Consider the following 26,767-nt stretch of genomic DNA (forward strand, 5'->3'; position numbering starts at 1 on the left):
GGAACGGGCCTTACTAAGACTAAAGAGAGTCCAAAAGTATATTTTCAAGACTTTAATTGGTGTACAACTCAATTTTCTGGACTGGACAACAAGTCTAGAAGTAAATTAAATTTTTGGACATTTTATTTCTAAAAATTAGTTCTCAAGACTATTATTGTAGCATTTGTTACCAACATTTTTTACTTTTATTACTGAAGAAACTTGACTTTTGGAAATAGTCTTAAACTCGATTTTTCAGTCTTAAAAAGCACTAAAAACAGTCTGAATTTCTTAGAGATGCTACAATTTATTGCACCTATGAGTGTAGAAGTCAATTTAATAGTGAAGAAGCTTGAAATAACATTTTCAAGACTATGGTCAGTGGACACACTGGCTTTTAGGCCTGATAAGTTAAAAACTTTGTAAAGATAGTCTTGAAACTCGATTTGAGGCACTGAAAACAGCCTTAAAACACTAAAAACAGTCTAGTTTATTAAGAAATACCCGAATTTTTAGCACTGAGGTGTCTAGAAGTCGATTTAATAGTGACAAAGCTTGGAATGCCTTGGAAGTCTATGAAGAATGTAAAAAATGTTTTTTAAGTTTGCTATATCAATAACTTGGTGAAGATAGTCTTGAAACTCGATTTTCCAAGCTGAAAGCAGTTTTGAAGCACTAAAAATAGTCCAGAATTCGAAGAAAATGAAGCAAAGTAAAAAGCACGAAAAGTTCGTTTTCAAGACAAATTTCATGAATCTAATGTCAATGTCCTGCATCTAAGACTATTTTCAAGACGAAAATGTCTACAAGTCAATTTTTAGTATTAAACTGGTTACAAACACAATTTTTAAGCTTCTGAAATTTGTATCTTTTCTAATTCAATTTTCAAAACTAAAGTCTTTTAGTTTGCCTGGAAACTATGAAAACTGGCTACAATAATATTTTTTAAACTTCTTAAGTGAATTTTCCGTTTCCAAGACAATTTTTAAGTTGGGTTAGGTTAGTTTTGGGTCTTTGACCGTAATAACGTGTAATAAAGTGCTTGTTCCAAATTTGATCAATATTGCTCCAACGCAACGGTTTGACAGTTATGACAAAAAAAAACGATTTTTTAAACAGAAATTTGAAGGACTGTATTTTCCTTAGGAAGCACTTTTCAGTAAAATGGCATAATGAATGTCAACTTATTTTTTAATTGGCTATGGATTGGTGAATTATTGACATTTAAAACTGGACCACCCTGTATAAGTCCAAAGTACATAATATCCTAAGTGGTACTATTAATATTAATAATAATAATAACACTTATTAGCAAAAGGAAGTGAAATTGATAACCTACAGTTCGACTAAGTAGTTAATTTATGTTGTTGTTTTTCTTATATCTGGCTATAAATTTGTTAGTTTTTCATGTAATGTGATTATTAACAATAACATTGTTATCTATTATACGATATATCTTTTAAACGAATCAAAAGTAACATAAGAAACTCTCTTTCTTTTTCTAAGAAGAAATGATGAAGCTAATTATTAAATGATACTCTATATAGATATATTAAAAAAAATGCTTTTCGCAATGTTTTATTTCATGATACTTTTGGATATTTGGATGCTTAATTTGAAGTTAATTTAAATTGCCTATTTTTACCTTTGTTTCAATATTTTTTTTGACGACTTCCTAACAATTTTAAACAGAATTTACTAACTAAATTTGGTGTTTTACCCGAGATTTTGCAAGTCCGTGCAATACCAAAATATATGGGGCGCGGCCAGCTTATAACCCCCTATATCTAATTGAATTCGAATGGCGGCACTGAGAACTCCATAAAGAGGCAATAAATCCGCGATCGGGTGGCCGGGGCAGGATAAATTGCGCATTTAGGATTTCCTTTATTTTGCTTTTTGTTTTGCTGCCGCCATCTCCTATCCAATTCAATTAAATGCTCACCTCTTCGCCTTTTCGAACGATTGAATCTGTCGTAATTGAAATTCAGTAATAATTATAGCTGTTGACAGCGATCACGTGAAGTATGATTGTGACAAAACCGAAAATTCATTTTATAGAGTTCTGTCATATGTATTTTTCCATGATATGTAATACAAACTTTCAAAACTGACCATCAGCTCAAGCGTATCGGAAATGCTAATAAATTGAAACAAAATTTCCTCATATGAATTTGAATTAAAATGTTTAATTTACAGCTTTAATAATGGAAATTAACAACATACGCACCTAAATGTACTATTTTTGATAAATCATACATTGTCCATATAAACCGCTTCCACTGTTTTTGTATTTACTTAATGAAAATTTGATTTAGTAACATATCGTAGAGTAACCTGAATTGATTTGTATAATAATCGCTATCATTTATTGGAATAATACAAATTATAGAGGTTGGAGACTTTCTCCAATACAGAGAGCACTATTTCTCGTTCTTTTGTACCCTTAATAACTAGCTCCAAAATGAATTCGATAGTGTGAAGAAATGCAAGTGTAGGATTCCTTATTAGGATCAAAAGTGTAGGAGTAAGCGTCAGGACAATTTTTCTTATAAAAGTTCGTGGGAAAGTCTTTAGGCCAAGTCGTGCTGTTGCAAGTTTCTGGACGATCGTGATCCCCTAGGATCAGTCCTATTTGGTAATCAGTTATTTCAACTATGTAACACTTTACCTCTGCAACAATACACATCGGTATCGTATTTGCTGCACATAGAATGGCATGCTATGATTTGTCCTCTGTAATACATTCTTAAATCTTCAGGACACTGTGCATTGATGTTTATCAGACATTCTAATGTCTTGCAGCTTGACTTGTCGCCAGTTCCCTCTCCGTTCACTGGTTCAATCTGAAAAAATTTATCTGGGTAGGGCAGTAATTATTGTAAAACTCACATGTGCTCACGCCTGCCCTGAGATTCATTCCATCATTCATTGAAATGTCATAATAATCCAAACCTTTATAACCTTTCAAAGTGATATCAACAACGGTCATTGGAGGAGTTCCAAACTTTCCTTGACACTTAACATCTTCCCGACAGGCACCAGTTTCACATTGCTTGGAGTTTGGATCACACCAAGTCCTAGGCCATATTTGTCCAGACCAATTGTTCGGTGCATTAACTACAAACTAATTTTATGCTGTTTTTTTGGGATGTTGCACCGACTGATAGTATACCAATTGTCCCTGTTCCAAACTTATTCCACCGTTTTCTAAATGAGGATGACCTGTGTTACCTTTGATTCCCACCCATATTGGACCTGGTTCTCTATTAGATATTTCTAATTTCACAATGGATTCAGTGAAAGCTATTATCGTCAAAAGGAGCAGGAATGTGTACATATGCTGCATTTCTGGTCTGTAACAACCAAGTTTCTCATTGTGCTTCTATGACTGTAATTTTATATGTTGTTTTAGGTATAGTTTAATGATCGTTTTCTCAAGAAAATGAAGAAACTAGAACGTTTAGATTGCATAACATCGTCGTTGCACTTTATTATAACATTCCGATGAGACAAGTTAATTCAAATTGAAATCCAGGGATATTATAAAATATTCTTCATATTCTGTTGCAGATTTTTGTATATGTATGATTCAAGTCATCTTATGTGGCATTTACGTCATCATTTGCATTTTTTGTCTCTGCATTATTTATTAACATAAGAAACCTTGTGACTTTAAATTGAAATATATCTAACAACAGAGCAAAGTGCCCTTTTGGGGCATCTTTGTTGGAAACACAAGTATTCAATATTTACTACTCTCGACTTGATTTTACTTATTGTTTTCACCTTGATAATTTACTGATTCCATGCAATGCATTTATTTCTCTATACAGTTGGTCTAAAAATTGAACAAATTGTGAAAGAATGAATATGTAACACTTGTGCTAAATACCCATGTGCAGCGTTTCCGTAAATAGCAACACTGATTGATCAAGGATGTTTTTACCATCAGCTTTTTGTTGATCCATCATAAACGATTTAGGAAAATGCTGCACATATGGATTTACCATAAGGATTGAATTTGTCCTTTCCAACTTACTAGAGAGTGACATACTTGAAATTTGCACAAATGTAAATTCAGGCAATACACTGCAGTTTTTGTTGCATTATCATTTTAATGTATTAACAACTAATTTGTATACCAGTCTATAAGTAGACGTGACGTGTATTCTGTTATTCATATACCTAAACGAACTTAAAGCAGTTAATAATAATTAAAGCGGTTACTTTGTTAAGCTAACTGCCTGCTAATCACTTGCTCGTTAATTCTAAAATGCAATATGAATTTAATAAGTATACTTTAAGATAACTGATACATAATTTTAGTGTTTAAGCATATTATCGAACAGTAAAGTAAATAAATTGTTTTTCTTACCTGATGCTCGCAAATTCGCAGTGGTACTGACGAACGAACGGTATTTCCAATGCTTAAGGTCATTAGTACGTGGCTGGCTGCTGTTGTTTGAATACTAACTGGGTTTTCCTCGTTTGCCCAGACTTCCTCCCAAGATAATAATGGGTAATCTGTTAATGTTATACGGCTACACGGCGGCCGTTTAAGAAAGGCTTAAGTTGTCATTTTCAGGCGGTAGTTGTTAAATTAATTGATTGGTTAAGGAAACTGACTTTTAGTTAGATGTTTGGTGGTTCAGTTTAAATTAAAATGGATTAAAAAAGTTTAAAATAATCTTTTTGGTTAAGATAGTTGCTGTCACTTATAGCGCAACTGTCAAAAATTCCATAAATGGAGCTGTAAAATCCAACTAGAGTTATTCTGTTACAGCTTGAGCAAAACGCTACAAAAACGCACTTTAGATGTTTATGGATAGTTATTTGGCAGTTGTGACGTCATTAAATAGTTGAAATGTCATTTGACAGCTGTCACGTAGAGAGAAACTTTACCTCATAGAGCTTTAAAAAAACTCGATTTAATATTATTTATACAGGGTGGTCCAGTTTTAAATGTCAATAACTTACCACTTGATAGCCCATCAAAAGATAAGCAGACATGTACGATGTCATTTTCAAAAATCTGTTCATTTTTCCGCCTTATTTTCTACGTCACTAGATATTTTTCAAATTGACCGTTTTCCTTTAATTTCTTTGTTCAAGTTGAAAAAGAAAGTATCTCTTTCTTGAGTGACGTTCAAAGACCCAAACCCAATCCAACTCAACTTAAAAATTGTCTTGAAAACGGTGAAAATTGACTTAAGAAGCTTAAAAAATTTCTTTGTAGCTAGTTTTCATAGTTTCCGCACAAATTGGAAAACTTTAGTGCTGAAAATGAACAGAAACCAATAAATTGACTTTGAAACAATGGAAATTGTCTTGAGAGGCTTAAAAATTGTCTTTGTAACCAGTTTCATAGTTTCCGGACATATTGAAAGTTGACTTGTAGACATGAAAAACTACTTTTTCTAGATTTTTTGACTACAAATTTACACATTAAAACTTTGAAAATTAACTTGGACACTAAAAAGTGACATCAGAAGCTTAAAATTTACATTTGAAATAAGTTCTCATAATTTGAACACAAACTTCAATATTTTAGTCTTGAAGTTCATACAAGTTGACTTCAAGACTATCTTTTCAAGTATTTTTTTTTCTTTTTTTTTCATTTCCTTAAAACTCTGGACTATTTTTTAGTGCTTCAAAACTGCTTTCAGCTTGGAAAATCGAGTTTCAACACTATCTTCCCAAAATTTTTGACTAATCAGGATTTAAAGCAAGTTTGTAACCTGTCCATAGTCTTGACAATGTCATTTCAAGCCTCTTCACTGTTGATTTGACTTTTACACTCATCGGTGCAATAAATTGGAACGTTTCTAAGAATTTCAAACCGTTTTTAGTGCTTTTAAGACTGAAAAATCGTGTTTAAACTATCTATAATACTAAAAGTCAAGTTTCAGACTTTTCAATAATGAAAGTAAAAAAGTATGGCACTAAATGCTACGATATTAGTCTTGAAAGCTAATTTTTAGAAATGAATTAGTCCCAAAAATTTAATTTGGACTGTTTCGAGTGTTTCATTGATTTCTACACTTAATTCAGTCAGGAAAACTGAGTTGTACACCAACTAAAGTACTGAAAATACAGTTTTAGGCTTTCTTTACTCTTAGTAAAGTAATATCTAGTCTCAAAAGTACTTTTAGACTATTTTTAGTAGTAAAAAATTAGTGATAATCGTTGTTTTGATTTCCGGACTGTTTTTAGTGCTTGAAATGCAGTTTCAGACAAGTCAAAATGAAATTTGGATGGCTGTATCTTCTTTAGTGGGCGCTTTTCAGGAAAATTACATAATGCATGTCATCTTATCTTTTGATGGGCTATTAAGTGGTAAATTATTGACGTTTAAAACTGGACCACCCTGTATACATTATACTGTATTATTAACTAAAATTATATGTTTATAAACCATGCTAAAAACTGTATTATTGTGAATAAAAAGCCAAATTGCAGCCTATTTGTATAAATTAAATAATCTCATTTTGTTAACTGGTAACAATAGTACATGAAATTGTTCATTTGTTAAATTTAATAATAAATTTAAATGAATGGTTGGGCAGTTTTACACACAGTGTAACATTTTGAACTAAATGTTAATTTGTAAGCATTATAAAAGGGTTACTTCTATCAAATTTATTAGTATCAGAACAGTTTTTTTTAACAATTATTACCAATACGTATTTTGGTGCAGAAAACTGTGCTATAACTTTCCACATTTGTCAAATATCTATTTTCAGTTTTATTTCATACTCTCACCTATAAAATTTACTTTTACTTTATGATTAACTAAATATGACGTTCTTCTTGGTGTCTGAAAGACTTTTGTTCGGAAGTAGAAGCTTTTAAGGGAATTTCACTAAAACAAATACAAAACACACCGAAACGAAAATGTTTTCGATAAAAACAGAAATTGCGCAACCGTGAAAGATAGCGAAGGAACGTTTTTATCAAACAGTTTTTACGTAGAAGTTCTCCCTTGACAGTTCCATATCGTTGCCAGATTTACGATGCTGGATTTAAAATCCTTAACATTTGCCGATCTGTGGCCACAAATCTTTCCCCTCTTGGTAGCACCGTGAAATGAGAGGATTTTAACGCGCCCTTAAGTGACACGTTGTGACCTTTCTTTCTTGGATTAGACCTCTTTTTTTTGTTTTGAACTTGCAGTTATTTACGTGCTGAAGAATTGTTATGGTTAAGGAAACTAAGTTGGAAATTGTGATCGTCTTGTATCAAGCGAAGTGTTAACACACCATTCTCAGCCTGAGTGAACAATATAGGATCAAGCTTATCGATTCATTGGCACTAGATAGATAGGCTCCTATTTGGATAATGTATAAAGCAAATTGCATATATGCTGCAATTTATGCAATCAGCTTTTCCAGTCTGGCAGCTTGAAGGATTTTGCGGTGTTATTACTCGGCCTACTATTAACTCTATATTTTTGTAAAGTGTGGTTCAGGTTTTCTCTGGAACATACAAAAGGAATCCAATTTAAATCGCCTCAAGGCAAAACTCCAATCCACAACAATATTAATTATGCTCCGAACGTACCGCCTCAATTAAATTAATAAACCCTTTGTCTTGTGGCAGGGCATAACCCATGCCCAAAGCAATTTGAAACTTTGACCACTCTGGTACAGGCCATATAAACCCTATATAGACTAGGTTTAGTAAAGCATCCAGATGGCGTCAAATATCTTGTTCGAGTGTATCGAGGACCCTTAACTCTGTTTATTAGACTGCTACTTGCGGCCTTCTGGCTAACCTAACTTAATTTTCTCTGACCTGTTAGAGCTAATTTCTTGATTGGCGATTTTAGCACGTCGACGTTTTGGTATCGAATTGAGAAAGTTAGAAATAAAACATCGATCAGGATTTTATTAAAATAATAATATTTTTTTAAGGGTGTTTATAAACCAGATGTTCTCAAACGTATTTTATCGACCGCCCAATTTGAGTATCGATTATTTTCTAGCGCTTCCCAAAATTTTAAACTTGAAATAAGGTAAACGATTAATCTGAGAGAAGAGAACCCCAGAGGTTAACCAGCCTGTTTTTATAGGAAAAACTTGTATCAAAACTCTATACAGGGTGTCCCACGACGAAAGACATCGATTGATATTGAAAAAGTATAAATAGGAGAGTTTTGAAAATTTGGCAGGATACTAATGCCCAATCTAACTAAAATATTTTCAAGATGGTTGCACTTCCGTTTATACCGGAAGTCGATCACAACTTTCTTATTTTAAATAGAATACCCTATATATTATTACATATTTGGATTCCTCACAAAATTCTGACCAACTTTTGTGTACAATACCCTATGCCTATCTCTAGTCGTTTTCGAAATATTTGATGTTTTTTCAAAAAAGTGACAGTTGCAACACTCAACATATTTTTGTACTCTGTCAAAACCGTATTTCATTTTGCAATGAAACTTTGGGTTATTGTAAATAAAGGATCGTTTTATTAAACTGAGGGTAGCCATCCATAGCCAATTAAAAAATAAGTTGACATTCATTATGCCATTTTACTGAAAAGAAAAGTGCTTCCTAAGGAAAATACAGTCCTTCAAATTTCTGTTTAAAAAATCGTTTTTTTTTGTCATAACTGTCAGACCGTTGGAACAATATTGATCAAATTTGGAACAAGCACTTTATTACACGTTATTACGGTCAAAGACCCAAAACTAACCTAACCCAACTTAAAAATGGTCTTGGAAACGGAAAATTCACTTAAGAAGTTTAAAAAATATTATTGTAGCCAGTTTTCATAGTTTCCAGACAAACTAAAAGACTTTAGTTTTGAAAATTGAATTAGAAAAGATAAAAATTTCAGAAGCTTAAAAATTGTGTTTGTAACCAGTTTTCATGCAAATCGAGAGACTTTAATACTAAAATTGACTTGTAGACATAAAAACTACTTTTTCAAGAATTTATTATTACTACAAATTCATACATTTGAACCTTAAAAATTGACTTGAACCCCAAAATGTGACTGAACTAATGAAAAGTGACATTAGAAGCTTAAAATTTGCATTTGAAGTAAGTTTTCATAATTTGAAGACAAATTTCAATATTTTAGTCTTAAAAATAGTCTTAGATGCATGACATTGACATTAGATTCATGAAAATTGTCTTGAAAACGAACTTTTCGTGCTTTTTACTTTGCTTTTAGTTTTCTTCGAATTCTGGACTATTTTTAGTGCTTCAAAAATGCTTTCAGCTTGGAAAATCGAGTTTCAAGACTATCTTCACCAAGTTATTGACATAGCAAACTTAAAAAACAATTTTTACATTCTTCATAGACTTAAAATAGCATTCCAAGCTTTGTCACTATTAAATCGACTTCTAGACACCTCAGTGCTAAAAATTCGGGTATTTCTTAATAAACTAGACTGTTTTTAGTATTTTAAGGCTGTTTTCAGTGCCTCAAATCGAGTTTCAAGACTATCTTTACAAAGTTTTTGACTTATCAGGCCTAAAAGCCAGTTTGTCCACTGACCATAATCTTGAAAATGTTATTTCAAGCTTCTTCACTATTAAATTGACTTCTACACTCATAGGTGCAATAAATTGTAGCATCTCTAAGAAATTCAGACTGTTTTTAGTGCTTTTTAAGACTGAAAAATTGAGTTTAAGACTATTTCCAAAAGTCAAGTTTCTTCAGTAATAAAAGTAAAAAATTTTGGTACCAAATGCTACAATAATAGTCTTGAGAACTAATTTTTAGAAATAAAATGTCCGAAAATTTAATTTACTTCTAGACTTGTTGTCCAGTCCAGAAAATTGAGTTGTACACCAATTAAAGTCTTATGAAAATATACTTTTGGACTCTCTTTAGTCCTAGTAAGGTCCGTTCTAGCATTACAAGTCAACTTTTATACTATTTTTAGTAGTAAAAAATGAGTTTCATGCACAATACAATCTTTGTCTTGATTTCCGGACTTTTTTTAGTTCTTGAATGCCAGTTTCAGACACTCAACCAGGATGACGGTCTGAGAAAGTGAATCATAAGACCATTCCTAGTAGTAAAAAAGTTTTTAGACTATTCAGTACAAATTTGGACTTTCACAAGTCTTGGATGTTCAGTTTTAAACTATAAAACGATTTTTTATATTTTTTATATTGACACTTAAAACTGGACCACCCTGTATAGGGTGTTCTATTTAAAATAAGAAAGTTGTGATCGCCTTCCGGTATAAACGGAAGTGCAACCATCTTGAAAATATTTTAGTTAGATTGGGCATGCCCACATCAGTATCCTGCCAAATTTTCAAAACTCTCCTATTTATACTTTTTCCAATATGAATCGATGTCTTTCGTCGTGGGACACTCTGTATAATGTTAATGAATTTTAAGACAGAATTTCCTATGGATTTTTCTTATGAATATGATTAACTGTAATGGAAATTGCGTCTGGTACTTTGTATATTCAAAAAAAAAGCACACAACAATATTCCCTCTCGTCTTTACACATCCATTGTCCTAAATTACATCCACCGTTCCGTTTATTAAAATGAAAGCTCGGCCTGCGGCGTTCGAATCCACTTTTTTTAATTTAAAAATGACGATGAACCTCGCAACGAGACACCTATGACAGTGATAATTTATTCAAATTGCGTTTTCTGCCGTCCGGCAATCCCCTCAAGAACCCGCTTTGTGCAGTTCCACATTGTTCGAATGAAGTGATGGATTTTAAAAGCAAAATTACTTTTGATATTTGTGTCCCGTTTTAGGTAAATGAAGTTTGCAATTTTAAGTTCAGTGTATTTATTATAGCTATTTATGTACCAAGGGCGTTAGAGAGAACATAATGTATGATGGACATTATACTCTCCCTAACGCCTGCGGTGCATACAATGTGTTGACCTAATTCAGCAATTATTTACTGTTTCTGGGATTGTAAAAAGTAAGGTATACCTTTACCGGTATGTTGGTTAGTGTTTATTTTACCTGAATGATAGTCCTGTCAGTCAGTGAAAATTGCAAAAGCTGGACGAAATTTTGGAAAATATTAAAAAAAGTAACGAAAATGTAGAGCTAAAAGGCAAGAGCATCCTAGAATAGAAAATACGTAGTTTTTATGGCAAGGAAGATAAAAAATCCTATTGCTAATATTAAAAAACTTTTCAGGGCGTTATAATAACGCCCGCCTATAATGCCCTGAGGTTGTTTTGAACACTATAATCTACACCGTTTTCAAGGTATTATTTGTTCATAATGTATAGGTGAAACATAAAGGGTTTTCCAATCTTCTCTTTCTCCATTAGCACCAATTCACCTAATCTTTCTCTGGAATAGTCCGAGTTTTATCAGCGTAAAGAGTTCATAAATAAACCGCTTCATAATAAGTTGTGACCCCCACTTAAGGAAATGGTCGATAATTTTCGATAATGGCTACCTAACGACCACGGAGGTTACCCTCGTTATAGCAAATCCATTTCATTAAACTACTCGTGACCGACTGACAAGAAAAAAAGACTTTCTCAAGAAATAAACAAGAAATATATTCGGATTTGAGACGATTCGTAGTAATTTCAGTGGTTTATCGAATCTCGACCAATATCAACAGTTCGGTAGTGGAATCATCCTCGTTCGAGTCGTAAACCTCGGCTACAAAATAATTTTGACCCGGTAATAAAAGAAGTACATTAAATTCCAGCAAATTAAATTCCGGCTGACAATAAAATGGATCCTGGACATTTCATACAAGTGTCACCATAAACTCGGCTAATCGCGTTCAATAAAACTAAATGCGCCATCGTAAAACCCTAACGCTCTTTCTCTACCTTTCGAGGAGGTGATAATTGACGACGGCTTCGGATGCAGGTCCGGTGCATCGAATCTGGATTTCTCAATTGAGTATAAGTAATTACAGGAAAATAACGCTTTCGCTTTTAGCGATGGTATTTTAGAGCTGCTAGATTATTTTACATTTTTCACATGCCTAACACAATGTTCTTCTCTCTTCTTCAGTCTTCTACCATCCGTTTTTGGACATAGACTTCTTCGTGTCTCTTCCACTTCGGTCGATCTTGTATGTAGTATATGTATAGTAAACGTTGTATGATGTGAAGACAGTGAAGGACCTAAGAAGCCAGATCAACAAAGCGTCTTCCAGGTCGGACTGCTTAAGGCAGATAATATGGGCGAACGAATACATGCGAAAGCATAGCAAGGTCAGGATCTATAAGACTTGTATCAGGTCAATCATGACATACGGAATAGAAACCAGAGAAGAAACCAACAAAACGAAAAGAATGCTTCGAGTAGCCGAAATGAAACTGCTCAGGACTATAATGGGAAAAACAAGAATAGACCGAATTAGGAACACTGACATTAGGCAACAATATGGGGTGCAAGACATCGTAAGATGGGGGAGACAAAGAAAAAGATATTGGTACGCTCACGTGAGAAGAATGGAAGAGGGAAGACTGCGACGCATCGCACTTGAAAGGAAACCAATAGGGAAAAGAGTACCCGGAAGACCACCTATGAGATGGAAGGACAGCTGGCAGTCCACCTCCCAGGAACTGATCCAGAGGATCCTGCAAAACTAACAGATCGCGAAATTTTAAATATGAATAAGAAGAAGAAGACTTCTGGGTTAGTTCTTTAATGGTTTCGGAGAGATTATTAAATATTGTTATATTCGTGAGGTTTTCGTTTGGTTGTTTCGTCTTTTTAAGTTTTACGTTACGTGTACCGAGCAGCATGTACCAAGTATTTGTAATTCCGAATTCTTCTTCCGGAACTGTATAAGTCGTTTTCCTCTGTCGTTGCGTATTCCTAGGTCGCGATCTCCGGTGATGGTAATGAGCAATGAGGCAAATTTTTGCCTTTCTGGTCGTGTTGACAGACAAAATGATCAGTTTTGGGGAATAGAAGACCCGCGCCTTATTCAAGAGAACATGCAGTTTGATCGAAAGGTCGTTTTCTGTGCAATATGTTCAGATCGAATCAATGGACCTCTTTTTTGAAGATGCCAGGGGCGATGCAGTTACTGTTAATGGAGAACGATATCGAACAATGATACGTGAATTTCTGCAACCACAGTTGGAAGAACATTGCCTACAAAACTTCTGGTTTCAGCAGGATGGCGCTACATGTCATACAGCTCGTGAAACGGTCGCTCATCTTAGAGACGTTTTTCCTACCAAGCTGATATCAATAAATGGAGATATTGAGTGGCCGCCTCATTCCCCTGATTTGACGGCACCAGATTTTTTCCTATGGGGATACTTGAAAAGTAAAGTCTACATTAATCGCCCACAGACGATAGAAGCATTAAAGACAACGATGCTGTTTTTCGTAAATAATTTTACATGTTTTTATTAAGAGTTTTGATAAAATAAACTTAAATTTTTTGCCCTGAACTTTTATATCTCAGAAAAACTTGGATGGGTAAATTTTACCACACCCTATAGATGCCTTATTAGAGAAATTTTTAAAATACCTACATTAAATAGATTAAAGAGAACAAACTATTTGACTTTTGAGTACTCTTTTATGCCTATACAATAAATAAATTCGTGTGTATCAGAATTTATTAAATTAGTGACAAAACGACGGTTTCCGGCTCAAAACCAAATATTTGTGTTGCGTAATTTTCACTTAAAAGTTGGCCAATTATAGCTGTCGGCTTTATTTCAAGGGTTGATTACCCGAGTGTGCGGCAGGGAAGACTTTTAATGCGACTCCTGTTTAAAAAGGATAAAGCAGCAGTTTGCGTTACTCATTAAGCCGGAAAGAGTGTCAGTTGTGTGCCATCCCTTGGACTAAGTAGGAACTTAATAGGAGCACTGGAAATTAAGTCGTTAATATTAACTCAAAATGGAGTTGAGCAACTATGTGCACATGTAGTTGCATTTATTGTTAATTATTTCTCTAACGTGTATTGTATAATGTTTCAACTTTAATATTGATCATTATTAAGCGTTGGGGCAGCAAGCAATTTTTACTTTATATTCTAGTCTCATGTGCAACTTGTCTCCAAAGTAATATTTCCTTTAGATGTCACGTGTCGTTTTTATTTCCTGAAAGAAATTTACAGGCCTAACAAACGTATAGCCAATACACAATGACGCGTGGGGCCTAACTTCGAATAGAAAATACAGATTTTATAGCAACCCGATTATAGGCGAGATATATTCGATAAGAACCCTCCAGGAAAAAAGACAATGTGTGTCCCAAAAGTCCACGCACGTACTTCAGATCCATTTACTTTGTCGTGCGCACGAGGAACGAAATCGAAATGGCGTTTCGATTCCGGCTTCTTTATACAATATCGCATCCCTGATCCAAAAAAACTTTCCGAATATCTCGGAACGCACGTGACAACCGTAGCTGATAGGTCACTTATTTATATCTTTCTGGCCTATGGCGTCGATCTAGATGGGTTATTAATCATGTTCGTCCTGGTGTGGAATATAAATCAAGCGGTGTAAACACTCTCCAACTGTGTTATTAGCACTTATTTGATGCTGGGTGGTCCGATTTTACTTGCTCTGATGATGTGATTTTTGACTGTTTTAGTGTCACATTTACGAGAAAGACAACAGAAAATAGATGTAAAAATTACTTCTTGAATCTTCAGGAAAAAAAAACTTTATGCACCCCAGGGATTAAAAGTGCACTTTTAATCCCTGGGGGATTTAAAGTAAATTCTTCCAAATTAAACAATGATTTTATTAAAATTTTATTTATTTGTTAAAGTGTAAGGACGAAAAAGGATAATTAACATAAACATACCTTAAATCTAGTTCTTATTATTATAAATATTTACATTTATATTGACTTTGGTGCAGTTTGCAAGGCTAACGAAGGGTGGACAATTGGAAGCAACATTTTTAGTAGTAAACATATTCTGCACATACGTAGCAGTCGCCGTTGCCGTTGTCTCATTTTCCGAAATTGATCTTTCTATGGTTGATGCTGATGCCATATCAACATCGGAGAAGACATTGGTGAATATTTGATCGGCAACATTCTTCTTTTGATACAATGAATTTTCAACATAACCTTCAGCAACAGAACTGCTTTTCCAGCCACCATGTCTTTTCAACACATCTATGGTTGATCCAGAGTCGGCAAGTAAAGAAGCCGAGACATCGTTGCAGTCTAGCTGGCAGAGCTCCTTTCCTCGACATGCTCCAGCGACTCCCATAATCAGCACCACCTGCAACAAAATTGTCTCCTGTCAGTACATTTTGTAGTTTTGTAGACAAAAATAATCAATGGTGTTATTTTTAGTAGTACTATCAGGAAAATATTCAAAGTAAAGAAAATAATCTTACCTTTTGGGCTAGATATTGTTCATCTGGAGCATTTTGAAGAAAATCTCTTATATGGTCGAAATCCAATGTCTTGGACTTCTTCGGCTTATAATGGTCATTCTGTTTCTTTAGAAATGCCTGGAGTTTACTGTATTTGCTGATGTCGACGTTTGCTTCAGATATTATCGTGTCTTTGATCATGGAATATTGGCTCCATAGAGAAGATGCCTTGAGCTTCTTAGACTTCTGCAGGAAGTAAGCCAGGAGCACCTTTTCATCCGTAAAATTCTCTGCATTCTGTTCAACGCACCATTTTTGGTAAACAAGAAACTGTTTTTTTGTAAGCCTCGCGAGATTTTTCTGGAAGAAGGCTAGCAGATGGCCTCTTGGGCGGCCTCTTCAATGTTCATTTTCAAAAAATACGATTTTTCTGGACTCACCGTTTGATAACAACTGATTGACGTTTGTTTTGTGCCATAGCAACACTTCCAGGGCACAATAAATTTTAAGTGAATCCACCATGCCAACAACAATCAATAACAACTATCAGTAATACGAGAGTACCGTTGTAACCACTGTTAGTTTTGTAATTTTTTTTATTTTTAGTTTCTCGCATTCTAAAGTGCATAAAATAATATATAAACCTCGTGACTAAAGTGTCTTTTAATCTCCTCCACCAACTATTCATGCTTAACTAGTGAATTTGTGTGTAAAAGGTCTCTTACTACACTGGTTATGAACTTCTAATGTAAAAGTTCTGATAATGTCCAGCTAGTTTTTGTTTGTGATAATAACCGAGGTGGATTTTATCAGAAAATGAAAGCATCAAGGGACCGGTAGAGCGAAACAAAACGATAATCGCACACCGATTCGCAAAACAAATAATAACTTATCCGATGCGAGGTTCTCGCTATAGCGCCGAACAAAAAGGCATAATGGGTAATAATTTTGAGTATGCGGAGAGTCGCGCACATTAGTAACAATAGCCACAATTGCATTAGAGGAGGGCTGCATCGCAAGCGCCGTTAATAACCTCCATAAATCTCGTGCCAGCTGACCAGCGTCCATTTTCGAGAGCTCTAATCTTGCCAGAACCGGACAACCATCAGCGGACAATTCGCGGTTTAAGTTTGTTGGTGTTTAGGCGAAATCGACGATCGTTTTTGAGGTTACTTTTTGACTTTTGTTCATAACACATACAGGATCAGATTTTTGAAGTGACCTAGGAAATTATTAATAAAAATACAATATTGGTTCAATTTTAGAAGATGTTTATTAGGATAACTTAGAATCTGTTTTGGTATAGCTGTAAAAATAGATATAGCTCACTTAAACATTGCTTCTAGAAGAAAATCATGTTTATATAAAGAATTTGGATATATTTGACAGCATTGCAATATGACATTTTTGACATGTTGATATTAAAACTGCAGGTGGACAGCAGGTCACGTTTTTCGTTAAGTTTTGGCAAAAATACTACTTAAAATGCAACTTACTTATGCCCGTTTGCACAAACCGGTTTTAGGGATCCCTACGCCTTAGGTTAAGAATAAAGTTAGGTTGTGCACTGTTTCTGTTTCACTATCTGAATTTTGATCCTTAACTAACTTTAGATGTTACCTATTTTAGGTGGTCGTTTCTGAGCCCCTAACGACTCCCTAAAATTAACAGTCAGCAGAGTGACAAAAAGGTTTGTGTGTTGGAAATATAGGTATTTTTTAAACTAACAGTAAAATTAGTGTTTTGCTATTTTTGCAGTATAATGGATGCGTTTTACGATGATTTAGAAATATTCGATTTCTTTGGAAAATGGGTTATTTTCTTAAAAAATTACCCTCTCCTTCGGATTGGGCACTTTTTGTCAAATAACCATAAAACTCATTTAAGCTGTTTCTAGGGCAATAACCTTCATGCATGATTTGTCATTGTCATGACCATGTTGAACAGTTCAAACCATGTGAACGAGTTTTGACAGTTATGACAGCTGTCACGTGACGCAAGCAAAGTATTAAAGTGTTCCTAAACGTCTCAACTGTCCAATTAGGCTTCAGGGAGCTTTAAACTCAACTTCTAGTGCAATTCCTCGAATTAGCAACTATTTCTAATTTTATAGTTTCAAGTCACCCGTGAACGGGTTTCGACGGTTATGACAGCTGTCACGTGACGTAGGAAAAGTATAAAAGTGATACTTAACGTCAGAACTGCTAAATTTGGCTCCATAAAGCTGTAAAAACCACTTACAGTGTAATTCCTTAAATAAACACGATTATTTGGCATTTTCTACTTTCAAGTTACTGGTGAGTGAGTTTTGGTAGTTGCGACAGCTGTCATGTGACGCAAGCAAAGTATTAAAGTGTTCCTAAACGTCTCAACTGTCAAATTGGGTCCCATGGAGGTTTAAACTCAACTTCTAGTGTAATTCCTCGAATTAGCAACTATTTCTAATTTTATAGATTCTCTGGTCAAATGGTTTTGACAATTTGATGTTTTAAGCACATTTTTGGAATCCCTATTAAATTTCCTATTCAACAACCAGAAAAAACTCTACAAAATTTGGTATAGTCAGTGAGAAAAGCGCTGTCAATCTTTGAACTGCCAGAAACACAGTTTGAAAGGACAGTCGGAGCAAAAATTGCCTGTAAAACCCACTTGGAGTGAGAAAATGACTGTTTTAAAAACATTTTTGGAATCCTCATTAAATTTCCAACTCAATAACCTGAAAAACACTAAAAAATTTGGTACAGTCAGTGAGAAAAGCGCTGTCAATGTTTGAACTGCCAGAAACAGTTTGAAAGCACAGTCAGGGACAAAATCGCCTGTACAACCCACTTGGAGTGAGAAAATTACTGTTTTAAGAACATTTTTGGAATCCCCATTAAATTTCCAACTCAATAACCTGAAAAACACTAAAAAATTTGGTACAGTCAGTGAGAAAAGCGCTGTCAATGTTTGAACTGCCAGAAACAGTTTGAAAGCACAGTCAGGGACAAAATCGCCTGTACAACCCACTTGGAGTGAGAAAATTACTGTTTTAAGAACATTTTTGGAATCCCTATTAAATTTCCAACTCAATAACCTGAAAAACACTACAAAATTTGATACAGTCAGTGAGAAAATCGGTGTCAAAGTTTGAACTGCCAGAAAGACAGTTTGAAAGGACAGTCAGGGACAAAATCGCCTGTACAACCCACTTGGAGTGAGAAAATGACTGTTTCAAGAACATTTTTGGAATCCCCATTAAATTTCCAACTCAATAACCTGAAAAACACTACAAAATTTGGTACAGTCAGAGAGAAAATCGGTGTCAAAATTTGAACTGACAGAAACAGTTTGAAAGGACAGCCAGGATCAAAATCGCCTGTAAAACCCACTTAAAGTGAGAAAATGACTGTTTTAAGCACATTTTTGGAATCCCTATTAAATTTCCTATTCAATAACCTGAAAAAGCACTACAAAAGTTGCTATAGTCAGTGAGAAAAGCGCTGTCAATGTTGAACTGCCAGAAACACAGTTTGAAAGGACAGTCAGGGACAAAATTGCCTGTACAACCCACTTGGAGTGAAAAAAATGACTGTTTTAAGAACATTTTTGGAATCCTCATTAAATTTCCAACTCAATAACCTGAAAAACACTACAAAATTTGGTACAGTCAGTGAGAAAAGCGCTGTCAATGTTTGAACTGCCAGAAACAGTTTGAAAGGACAGTCAGGGACAAAATCGCCTGTACAACTCACTTGGAGTAAGAAAATTACTGTTTTAAGAACATTTTTGGAATCCCCATTAAATTTCCAACTCAATAACCTAAAAAACACTACAAAATTTGGTACAGTCAGAGAGAAAATCGGTGTCAAAATTTGAACTGACAGAAACAGTTTGAAAGGACAGCCAGGATCAAAATCGCCTGTAAAACCCACTTATAGTGAGAAAATGACTGTTTTAAGCACATTTTTGAAATCCCCATTAAATTTCCTATCCCATAACCGGGAAAAACTCTACAAAATTTGGTATAGTCAGTGAGAAAAGCGCTGTCAATGTTTGAGCTGCCAGAAACACAGTTTGAAAGGACAGCCAGGAACAAAATCGCTTGTAAAACCCACTTAAAGTGAGAAAATGACTGTTTTAAGCACATTTTTGGAATCCCTATTAAATTTCCTATTCAATAACCTGAAAAAGCACTACAAAAATTGGTATAGTCAGTGAGAAAAGCGCTGTCAATGTTGAACTGCCAGAATCACAGTTTGAAAGGACAGTCAGGGACAAAATCGCCTGTACAACCCACTTGGAGTGAAAAAATGACTGTTTTAAGAACATTTTTGGAATCCACATTAAATTTCCAACTCAATAACCTGAAAAACACTGTAAAATTTGGTACAGTCAGTGAAAAAAGCGCTGTCAATGTTTGACAGCTGCCAACAAATTTTCCATGCACTTAACATATTACTATTGACAATAGTCGTTATAATTATCAACGTAACAAAACAATTTGTTGTTCATGCTGATAAATGTTAGACTGGCAGTTGTTCTAGTTTGGAGCATTCGCATATCAATAATAGTCGATCTGACATCAAACCAATCGTCTTTCCGTTGTAAAAATAAGGGAAACGCTTTTAAAACAGTATCATTTCACACTAGCACCGTTTAAAATCCATTTTCGTGGCGGTGAAGAAGCTTGAAAATCATCGTCGGTAATGGCAAGCCGTTTTATTCTCAACTCCGACCACAGGCGAACGATTTAACTTTAATGAAGCAAGTTGCTCGAGTGCTGCGTAAAAACACTTAAAAACTCCACACCCGAAGGGAGTTTCCATCTACGAGTGAGGTAATTTTGCAGTGTATAATGGGATGGGAATCTGCTTAATTATCACAAGAAAGAAATGAAACTTTTGTGTCCATATCTATTGTAGTTTGAATTATTGCGAAACTTTTCCCGAACCTCCTCGAGGTTGTTTAGAGTTTCTGTTGGAAAAGAGGTCTTAAATTATTTTGTATGTACCTAACAATGTCTACATATAAGTAGATGACGGAGCGGAATCTTTTAAAGTTTGCACAATATAAGACGGGATCGATACTCCTAAAACTTCCGATGCAACTCGTGTATCATATTACCCCGATAGATTTTTAGCTGCACCCGAGTTTTAAATTTAAATTTGAATACTTTATCACTTCCTCGCGGGTTCAAAAAGAATAAAATATTATTATCATTCCAAGGACCGCCGCGTTCCTATTTTTACACCGGCAAAACCGTACAGCTGATTTTATATTCAAGGCGCTATTTTATGTAGCCTAGCTACGTTTCGGCGTTATGGCTGTTTTGGAACAATATGAGATACGACCCCTTAATATAAATCATGCGGAAAACGTCGCTCGAGGTGGAAAAATTTAAATCTAGCGAAACTTTACAGCTCTTATTATTTTTTGGAATAATTTTCGGTTAAATCTCTACTTCGTGCGCGCCCGGATGTAACTTCCAACACCTTGAGAATAATAAATACTAAATACGTCGCTTTTATGCTAAGTTTGCCGACGATACTGGAAGAGTTAACTGTTTTTTCGGTTTCTAAGCTTATAATTTACAATTTTATTGTCTACAACAACTGCTTATTAACATTAGTCTTTTTACAGAATAGAAATAGTTGCGCAACAAGAGAGGAAAATGCTAATTTGCTCCCGCGAACAATTTCCAAATTTAATAGTACAAAAAGCAGTTTACTGCTGCTGAATATTATGTTTATTTTCAACCAGGTATGTAATAACGTTATTTCTTATGTGTAAACCAGGTGGAAAGATGAAAATTACCTACTTTTACCCGGGTGGAAAGTACTCACTTTCCACAACATCTGATTACTGGTACTACTGATTAACATCTGCGTCTTCAGAAATCTCCATGTTAAAAGCACTTTAAGAAACGTTTCAGCTCAAAATATTAAAGACGGAATAGCACAATAATGACGTTGTCAAGATTGTAAACAAATCACCAGTCGTTTATTAAGTCATAACTACTCGTGCACCTATACTACCTTATTGTTAGAGACTACTAGCAATCAATATTTCAACTAAATGATTTATTAAAAGTTCGATGAGATTTTGATAAATGGTTGAAAATAAAATAGTATACAAACCACGCTAGAAAGTTTAATTTCTGCCTCGAGATAAAGTTAAAAAAACCTAATCTCTGGACAGAAATCAAACACTTTCCACCTGAGTATGTAATATACTATTGTTAATTTGTCAAGAAAGTGTCAGAGCCACCGCATTGATTTTACTTTTACTGGTGGCACTTGTTGTCTCTAGGGAGGAAAATTACTTTCACTTCCTAGGAAGTAAAAGCCACATTTTCATCCTTTAAATGAAGAAGAAAGGAAAAAAACAAATTTTTTACTACCCTTAAAATGCACCGTTTTGCTGTCAAAAAGTACTGAGTAAACTGAAATTCTCTAATTTTTGAAAAAGAATATTACATACTCAGGTGGAAAGTGTTTGATTTCTGTCCAGAAATTAGGTAATTCGAGACAGAAATTAAACTTTCTACCGTGGTTTGTATACTATTTTATTTCCAACCACTTATCAGAATCTTATCAAACTTTTAATAAATCAGTATAATATTGATTGCTAATAGTCCCTAACAATAAGGTAGAAAAAATTCACCTTTTTCAAAATATCTCAAAGACCGGAAAAATGTTTTCTAAATGTCATTTATTAAGGCTATGATTGTAGTTTATTTCTTGGTGGATATAGATAATTCACTGGTTCCACTTCAAATGAAGCAGATTAGGAATATAAATATAGAAAGTATATTCAGCATGGAAAATTAACATAGAAATGGAATTTTACATATTAAATTACACATTATTTTATGCATCTCAAAATACACGTTCGCAACGTTCTCTCTCTTAGGTTTTAAGGTTCTTTTTCAACTGTCCACATTGTCAACTGTCACGACGCTCTTATACCCATTCGCATAAGTCTGTCTTTTTCAAAAAAAAGACATGTAAATCAAAAAACCACAACTGTATATTTGATTTCTCAATTAAGAATACACTTTTTTATCATCTTTAGTAATTTTCATGTTTCTTTTAGTAATTTGTCTATACCGTTTCCTTCAATTTAATGAAAATTGATACTCGTAGGAAATATTTTGTACCTAACACATGCAGAAAGCGTCATTCCCGCCCAACTGCAGTCTCGTGCGGGAAATACCACTTTCCGCACTTGTTAGGTAAATAACCAAAACAAATATTTAAAGGGAGTTAGATGAGTTTTGCTTTATAGCATCATCAAACAAACCGTTTCTTACAAACTTGTAATTAACGTTTTGCACAGACGATTAATTTAATTAGCTTCATAGTATATTTAGTTACTCCATTAGTAGCCGTTATAATTATTTATCTCACATTTTAATTATTCACGATTTATTAAAATGACACTGATGCTTTCATTAGGCTTGAACGGCCTTTGTGACTTCAGCCCCATCGCTTTTGTTTTGCCGCAAACTCGTCGGGCAGTATCAAAGATAGAATTGTTGCCGAAACTCCAAACTTCCATCTAAATTATGTCAGTAATTTGTTTTTATTTTTCTTCAAGACAACAAGAAACTTTAATAAAGAGGCTTTTTATTGCCCTTTCCTTTGAAACAATATTCTATTATGTATAGCGAAAATTGGGCAATAAATTTCACCCTTTGTTGTTTACTGATGCTGGATTTATGCGGGTCGATGGTTACATTTTTCAACACGATAATCCTTGGAATACATTAGAACGTTAAGCAATAATATTTATCCTTTAGGGGAATTCAATGAAATCAATCGCCTAGAGACGCCATTGTAAACTAGCGATTCCCGAAGTAGTAATCCTCCTATACACCAGCGGTATACAATCTGAGGCTCACAATAGCCTACGCTCGGTCTTAGAATTGGATCAAGACCGCGGCACTCCAAGTCTGTTTTGATCCTCTTAGCTGATTGCGGCACCCCTGGGCTACCAGGGACTGCGGTCACTGTTAATAACAGGACACTTATGTAACTAGGAAATTGAAGTCACAAATGAATTAAATCCTAAATGCATTACCTACTATCTTACTATAGTGCACAGTGGGATAATACCACAGCACTACCAAAATTAATAAAGTTTTGCTGCGTATCTTTCGCTGAAACAAGAAAATCATCTAGCCACAAGTGAATACGATTAACCTAAAGAAGGTCATTCAGAAAATTTATAAGGTAGCTAAAGGACCCTAAAGTGATGTCAACAAAGGTAACGCGATATATGCTCGACCCAAGATCAGACATTTAGCCCTTAGATTAGATTTTTTATTACGATAGTGTGAATGGGTTGCCCTTTAGCTAACAAACATTTTTGCAATCGAATCGAGCATCCAACTTGCTGTAAACTTGTTTACGACTATATAATTAGAAGCTAAAAGGACACGGGCATAATTAAGCTTTATCGATCAAAGTCGAAGCAAAGGGCGAGAATCTTAAGAGCTCTTGATGTGTGCAGATATTAAAGTACAAAACTAGTTAGCGACATAGAAACTGTTTGAGAAACGATAAGTACCGGGCATTAATTATGTAATAGCAGAATAGTCAATTTCTTCATTAGTCCTGCCTTTGAGGCTGAAGTTTTGGCTATTATGCGTTTATAAAGTACTTTTGCTGGATTACTGGTTCAGTAGCATTAATTAGAAGTGAATAGCGCAAAAGCACAACCCAAGTAGATAATACTTGGAATACATGTTTATGACATTTGTCGTTTTTGAGATATAACGGAAGCTTTTTCTTGTATAATTAAAATATTAATTTTTATAAATGCTAAGGTTTGTTCTCCTTTACAAGACACGTCAGCAAAAGTCTCTTCTACATTCTGTAAAAAAAATTTCTAGCATTGCCCAACAGAAAATTAATAGTCAACACTGTTCTTCTTGTCAAATTAACATTAAACTATAAATTCTCTTGTTTGAATTAGCAAATGGGGATTAGTTCTATGCACTCTAAGCAAACGAACAAATTCATATAACAAATGACGAGAATAACTAAAGTTCGGACCGAAACATTTAACCGAAATCCTCGGCGCAAACAGGGGCTAATATGCTGACAGAAACAAGTTTGAGGCTTTCAATAAGGGGTTTTATTGAAATTCCCGAGAAACGTTTTCGGTTTACTCGTAGCCCGCAGCTGATCAATACTAGATAGATTTGCTTATGGCCCACATACATATGTAGTTGAAGCGGGTCTTCTCTCATAAATTTCCTTTTAAAGCGTACATTTCGGTGCATTTTAACACACACAGGGTTTTTTTTCCGAAAGTCTATTGGCATTGCAAACAAGAACGAAAAAAATGTTTTCCTATAAAATAACTCACCCTTTACATTACAACTAAATAATAGTTGAGTGCCAAAATGTTTGGTTTACCAATTTAGTGAAAATCAATATTATTTCCCAACAATTTTCAATCACAATTTAAAATTTTAAACAATAAACTTTAAATGCACAAAATAATACAACAATTAAATCGTATTGGGAAATTCGAGATGACTACATGCAAGCTGTTGACTGTAGAATCTGACTGACTGATTTACATTTATATGACTGCTAAAATGTCAGAAAAACAAAGTTCAAACAGTTTTAGTCCTTTACTATTTAGTTTGTAATGTTTTTTAACTAAAAAAAAAACATTTAATGATTATTTGGCGGAGTTAGGGACAAATAAGTTCTACCAGTTCTTGGCCAACGTTTCGATATATTAAACATATATCTTCATCAGGGCTAAAAGGTATAAAATGTTACAAAAGATAGTGAAACATGTACGGACCAAACGCTTACCTCGAACTGTCTTAAAATATGCACACTATTCATATGAGATGTTACAAACGTGTACGTGCACAATACACAATCATGTAATAAAAGGTTAAAACAACACATAACAAACTAATTACAAACACAAATTGGGGAATTGTCAAGAAAACGTAAGGTCGGGACCCACCGTTAGACTGCAACAGAACGCATAGGGTGATGGCTCACTGACCATTGACCCACAAAAAGTTGTTTTTTTGTGTCCGTTAAATATAAACATTTAGCATATTTAGGTGTACGAATGAGTGTAAGCGAGAATTATTATTATTATTATTATTAATGTTTATTTCCACAAGAGTTAGAGTTAGATCGGTCTGTTCATAAAATTGTCAATTAAGTTCGAATAAATGACGTTTAAATTTTGGGTATCAGTTCTAAAATTTACGGCTTTGTCCCTCCACTTGTTTATCCACAGCATTTCGGAAATCACCCGTTTTTTGTAATTCGCTGCACTATCCAGTATCCTTGGCTGCGAAAAATCAAATGTGTGGCCGTTGTTTTGGTAATGACACGCAAGAGCCGTTGTACCTTCTCCTCCATTGTGTGTCAACCTAGTACAATCATATTGATGTTGTTTTAGTCTTAGGTTTAATTTATTTTTTGTTTGCCCAATGTAGTTATTGTTACAATCTTTACAAGGAATTAGGTAAACTACGCCAGATCTCTCCAACAGCGGAATTTTATCCTTTATCTTTGAGAACAGATCCCCTACTGTTTTTTTGGGATATGTGACTAATCTTATCTGGTCATTATTCAAGATTCTCGTTAGTTGGTTACTTAAACCTGAGATTAAAGGTATTTTATAATAATGTAGATCAGGTTCTGAATTTGGTGTTGTCTGATTTTGATTGGTACGTTGGGCACGAGAGTCCGATTGACTTAAGATTTTGTTAACTACGATGGGGGGATATTCATTAAGATTAGCAATATGTCTGATTTTATCAAAGTTAGTCTTCCAGAACTTCTCGTGGCTCAACTTTGTGACTCTATTCTTCAAGGACTTCAATATGGCAATTTTCTGTGACAGGGGATGCGTAGACTTGAAATTAATAACTCTTCCAGAGTGAGTTGGTTTCTGGTACCAGTCAGTAAGAAGGGTATTGTCATTATTTCTAATGACTAATACATCCAAAAATGGAATACATTGGTGCTCCTCCACTTCACAAGTAAATTGTAAGTGTGGCTCAAAAGAATTAAAAATATTCAAGACCCTATCACACGTGTTGGAAGGCACGCAAGTTATGATGTCATCTACGTAGATATAGAGGAAAGGAACCACAAAAGGTAACTTGGGCAATGTGTGGGACAACAGCTCATGCATACACATGTTAGCGAGGAAGGGAGACAGAGGATTACCCATGGCACATCCAAAAACTTGGGAATAAAACACATTGTTGTATGAGAAATAATTAAAGTCAAAAATGAGAGATATGATGTGAAAGAATTGGTCTTTGGGGATGTTAGTGTGAGGTACTATTAAGTGCCAATGTTTTTGTAATGTATTTAAAGCCAGTTCCTTTGAGATATTGGTGAACAGTGACTTCACATCTAATGATATGAGAACGTATCCATCGGGGACAGCGTTGATTTGTTTTATTTCCTCTACCAATGCAAATGAGTTAGTGATTGAATACTTGAACAAGTGGTTAAT

At 34.5% G+C, this 26,767-nt stretch overlaps 3 protein-coding genes across 4 annotated transcripts in view; 1 reads left to right on the forward strand and 2 right to left on the reverse strand.

Moving 5' to 3' along the window:
• Positions 1–26,767, forward strand: part of mib1 (E3 ubiquitin-protein ligase mind bomb 1) — a 350,938-nt gene that overhangs the window by 116,328 nt on the left and 207,843 nt on the right. The window lies entirely within an intron of this gene.
• LOC145733466 (uncharacterized) lies at positions 2,149–4,506 on the reverse strand. 2 transcript variants are annotated; one of them, XM_081986303.1, is made up of 5 exons: positions 4,358–4,506; positions 3,155–3,370; positions 2,882–3,106; positions 2,651–2,825; positions 2,149–2,598 (listed from the first exon to the last, which is right to left on the reverse strand). In XM_081986303.1, the coding sequence occupies exons 2-5, from the start codon at positions 3,326–3,328 to the stop codon at positions 2,426–2,428; spliced, it is 747 nt and encodes a 248-aa protein (XP_081842429.1). In that variant the 5' UTR covers positions 3,329–3,370; positions 4,358–4,506; the 3' UTR covers positions 2,149–2,425. The 2 variants fall into 2 exon arrangements, with proteins under 2 accessions (XP_081842429.1, XP_081842428.1); XM_081986302.1 differs by having other exon boundaries at positions 3,155–3,335; positions 4,358–4,502.
• On the reverse strand, positions 14,752–15,469 carry LOC145733651 (uncharacterized). The gene is made up of 2 exons (XM_081986569.1): positions 15,290–15,469; positions 14,752–15,171 (listed from the first exon to the last, which is right to left on the reverse strand). Exons 1-2 carry the CDS (start codon positions 15,467–15,469, stop codon positions 14,752–14,754), a joined length of 600 nt encoding a protein of 199 aa, XP_081842695.1.

Source organism: Ips typographus, linkage group LG9 (assembly GCF_016097725.1).
Source record: "Ips typographus isolate SLU linkage group LG9, UJ_Ityp_2.0, whole genome shotgun sequence".
Lineage (NCBI taxonomy): Eukaryota > Metazoa > Arthropoda > Insecta > Coleoptera > Curculionidae > Ips > Ips typographus.

Excerpts from the sequence above, each read along its gene's own strand:
- LOC145733466 (XM_081986303.1), bottom strand. The coding sequence starts at position 3,328 with ATGCAGCATATGTACACATTCCTGCTCCTTTTGACGATAATAGCTTTC. Across the intron at positions 2,826-2,881 it reads GAATGAATCTCAGGGCAGGC|ATTGAACCAGTGAACGGAGA; the intron begins GTGAGCACATGT and ends AAATTTTTTCAG. Across the intron at positions 2,599-2,650 it reads CGATGTGTATTGTTGCAGAG|GGGATCACGATCGTCCAGAA; the intron begins GTAAAGTGTTAC and ends GACTGATCCTAG.
- LOC145733651 (XM_081986569.1), bottom strand. The coding sequence starts at position 15,469 with ATGATCAAAGACACGATAATATCTGAAGCAAACGTCGACATCAGCAAA. Across the intron at positions 15,172-15,289 it reads AACAATATCTAGCCCAAAAG|GTGGTGCTGATTATGGGAGT; the intron begins GTAAGATTATTT and ends ATTTTGTTGCAG.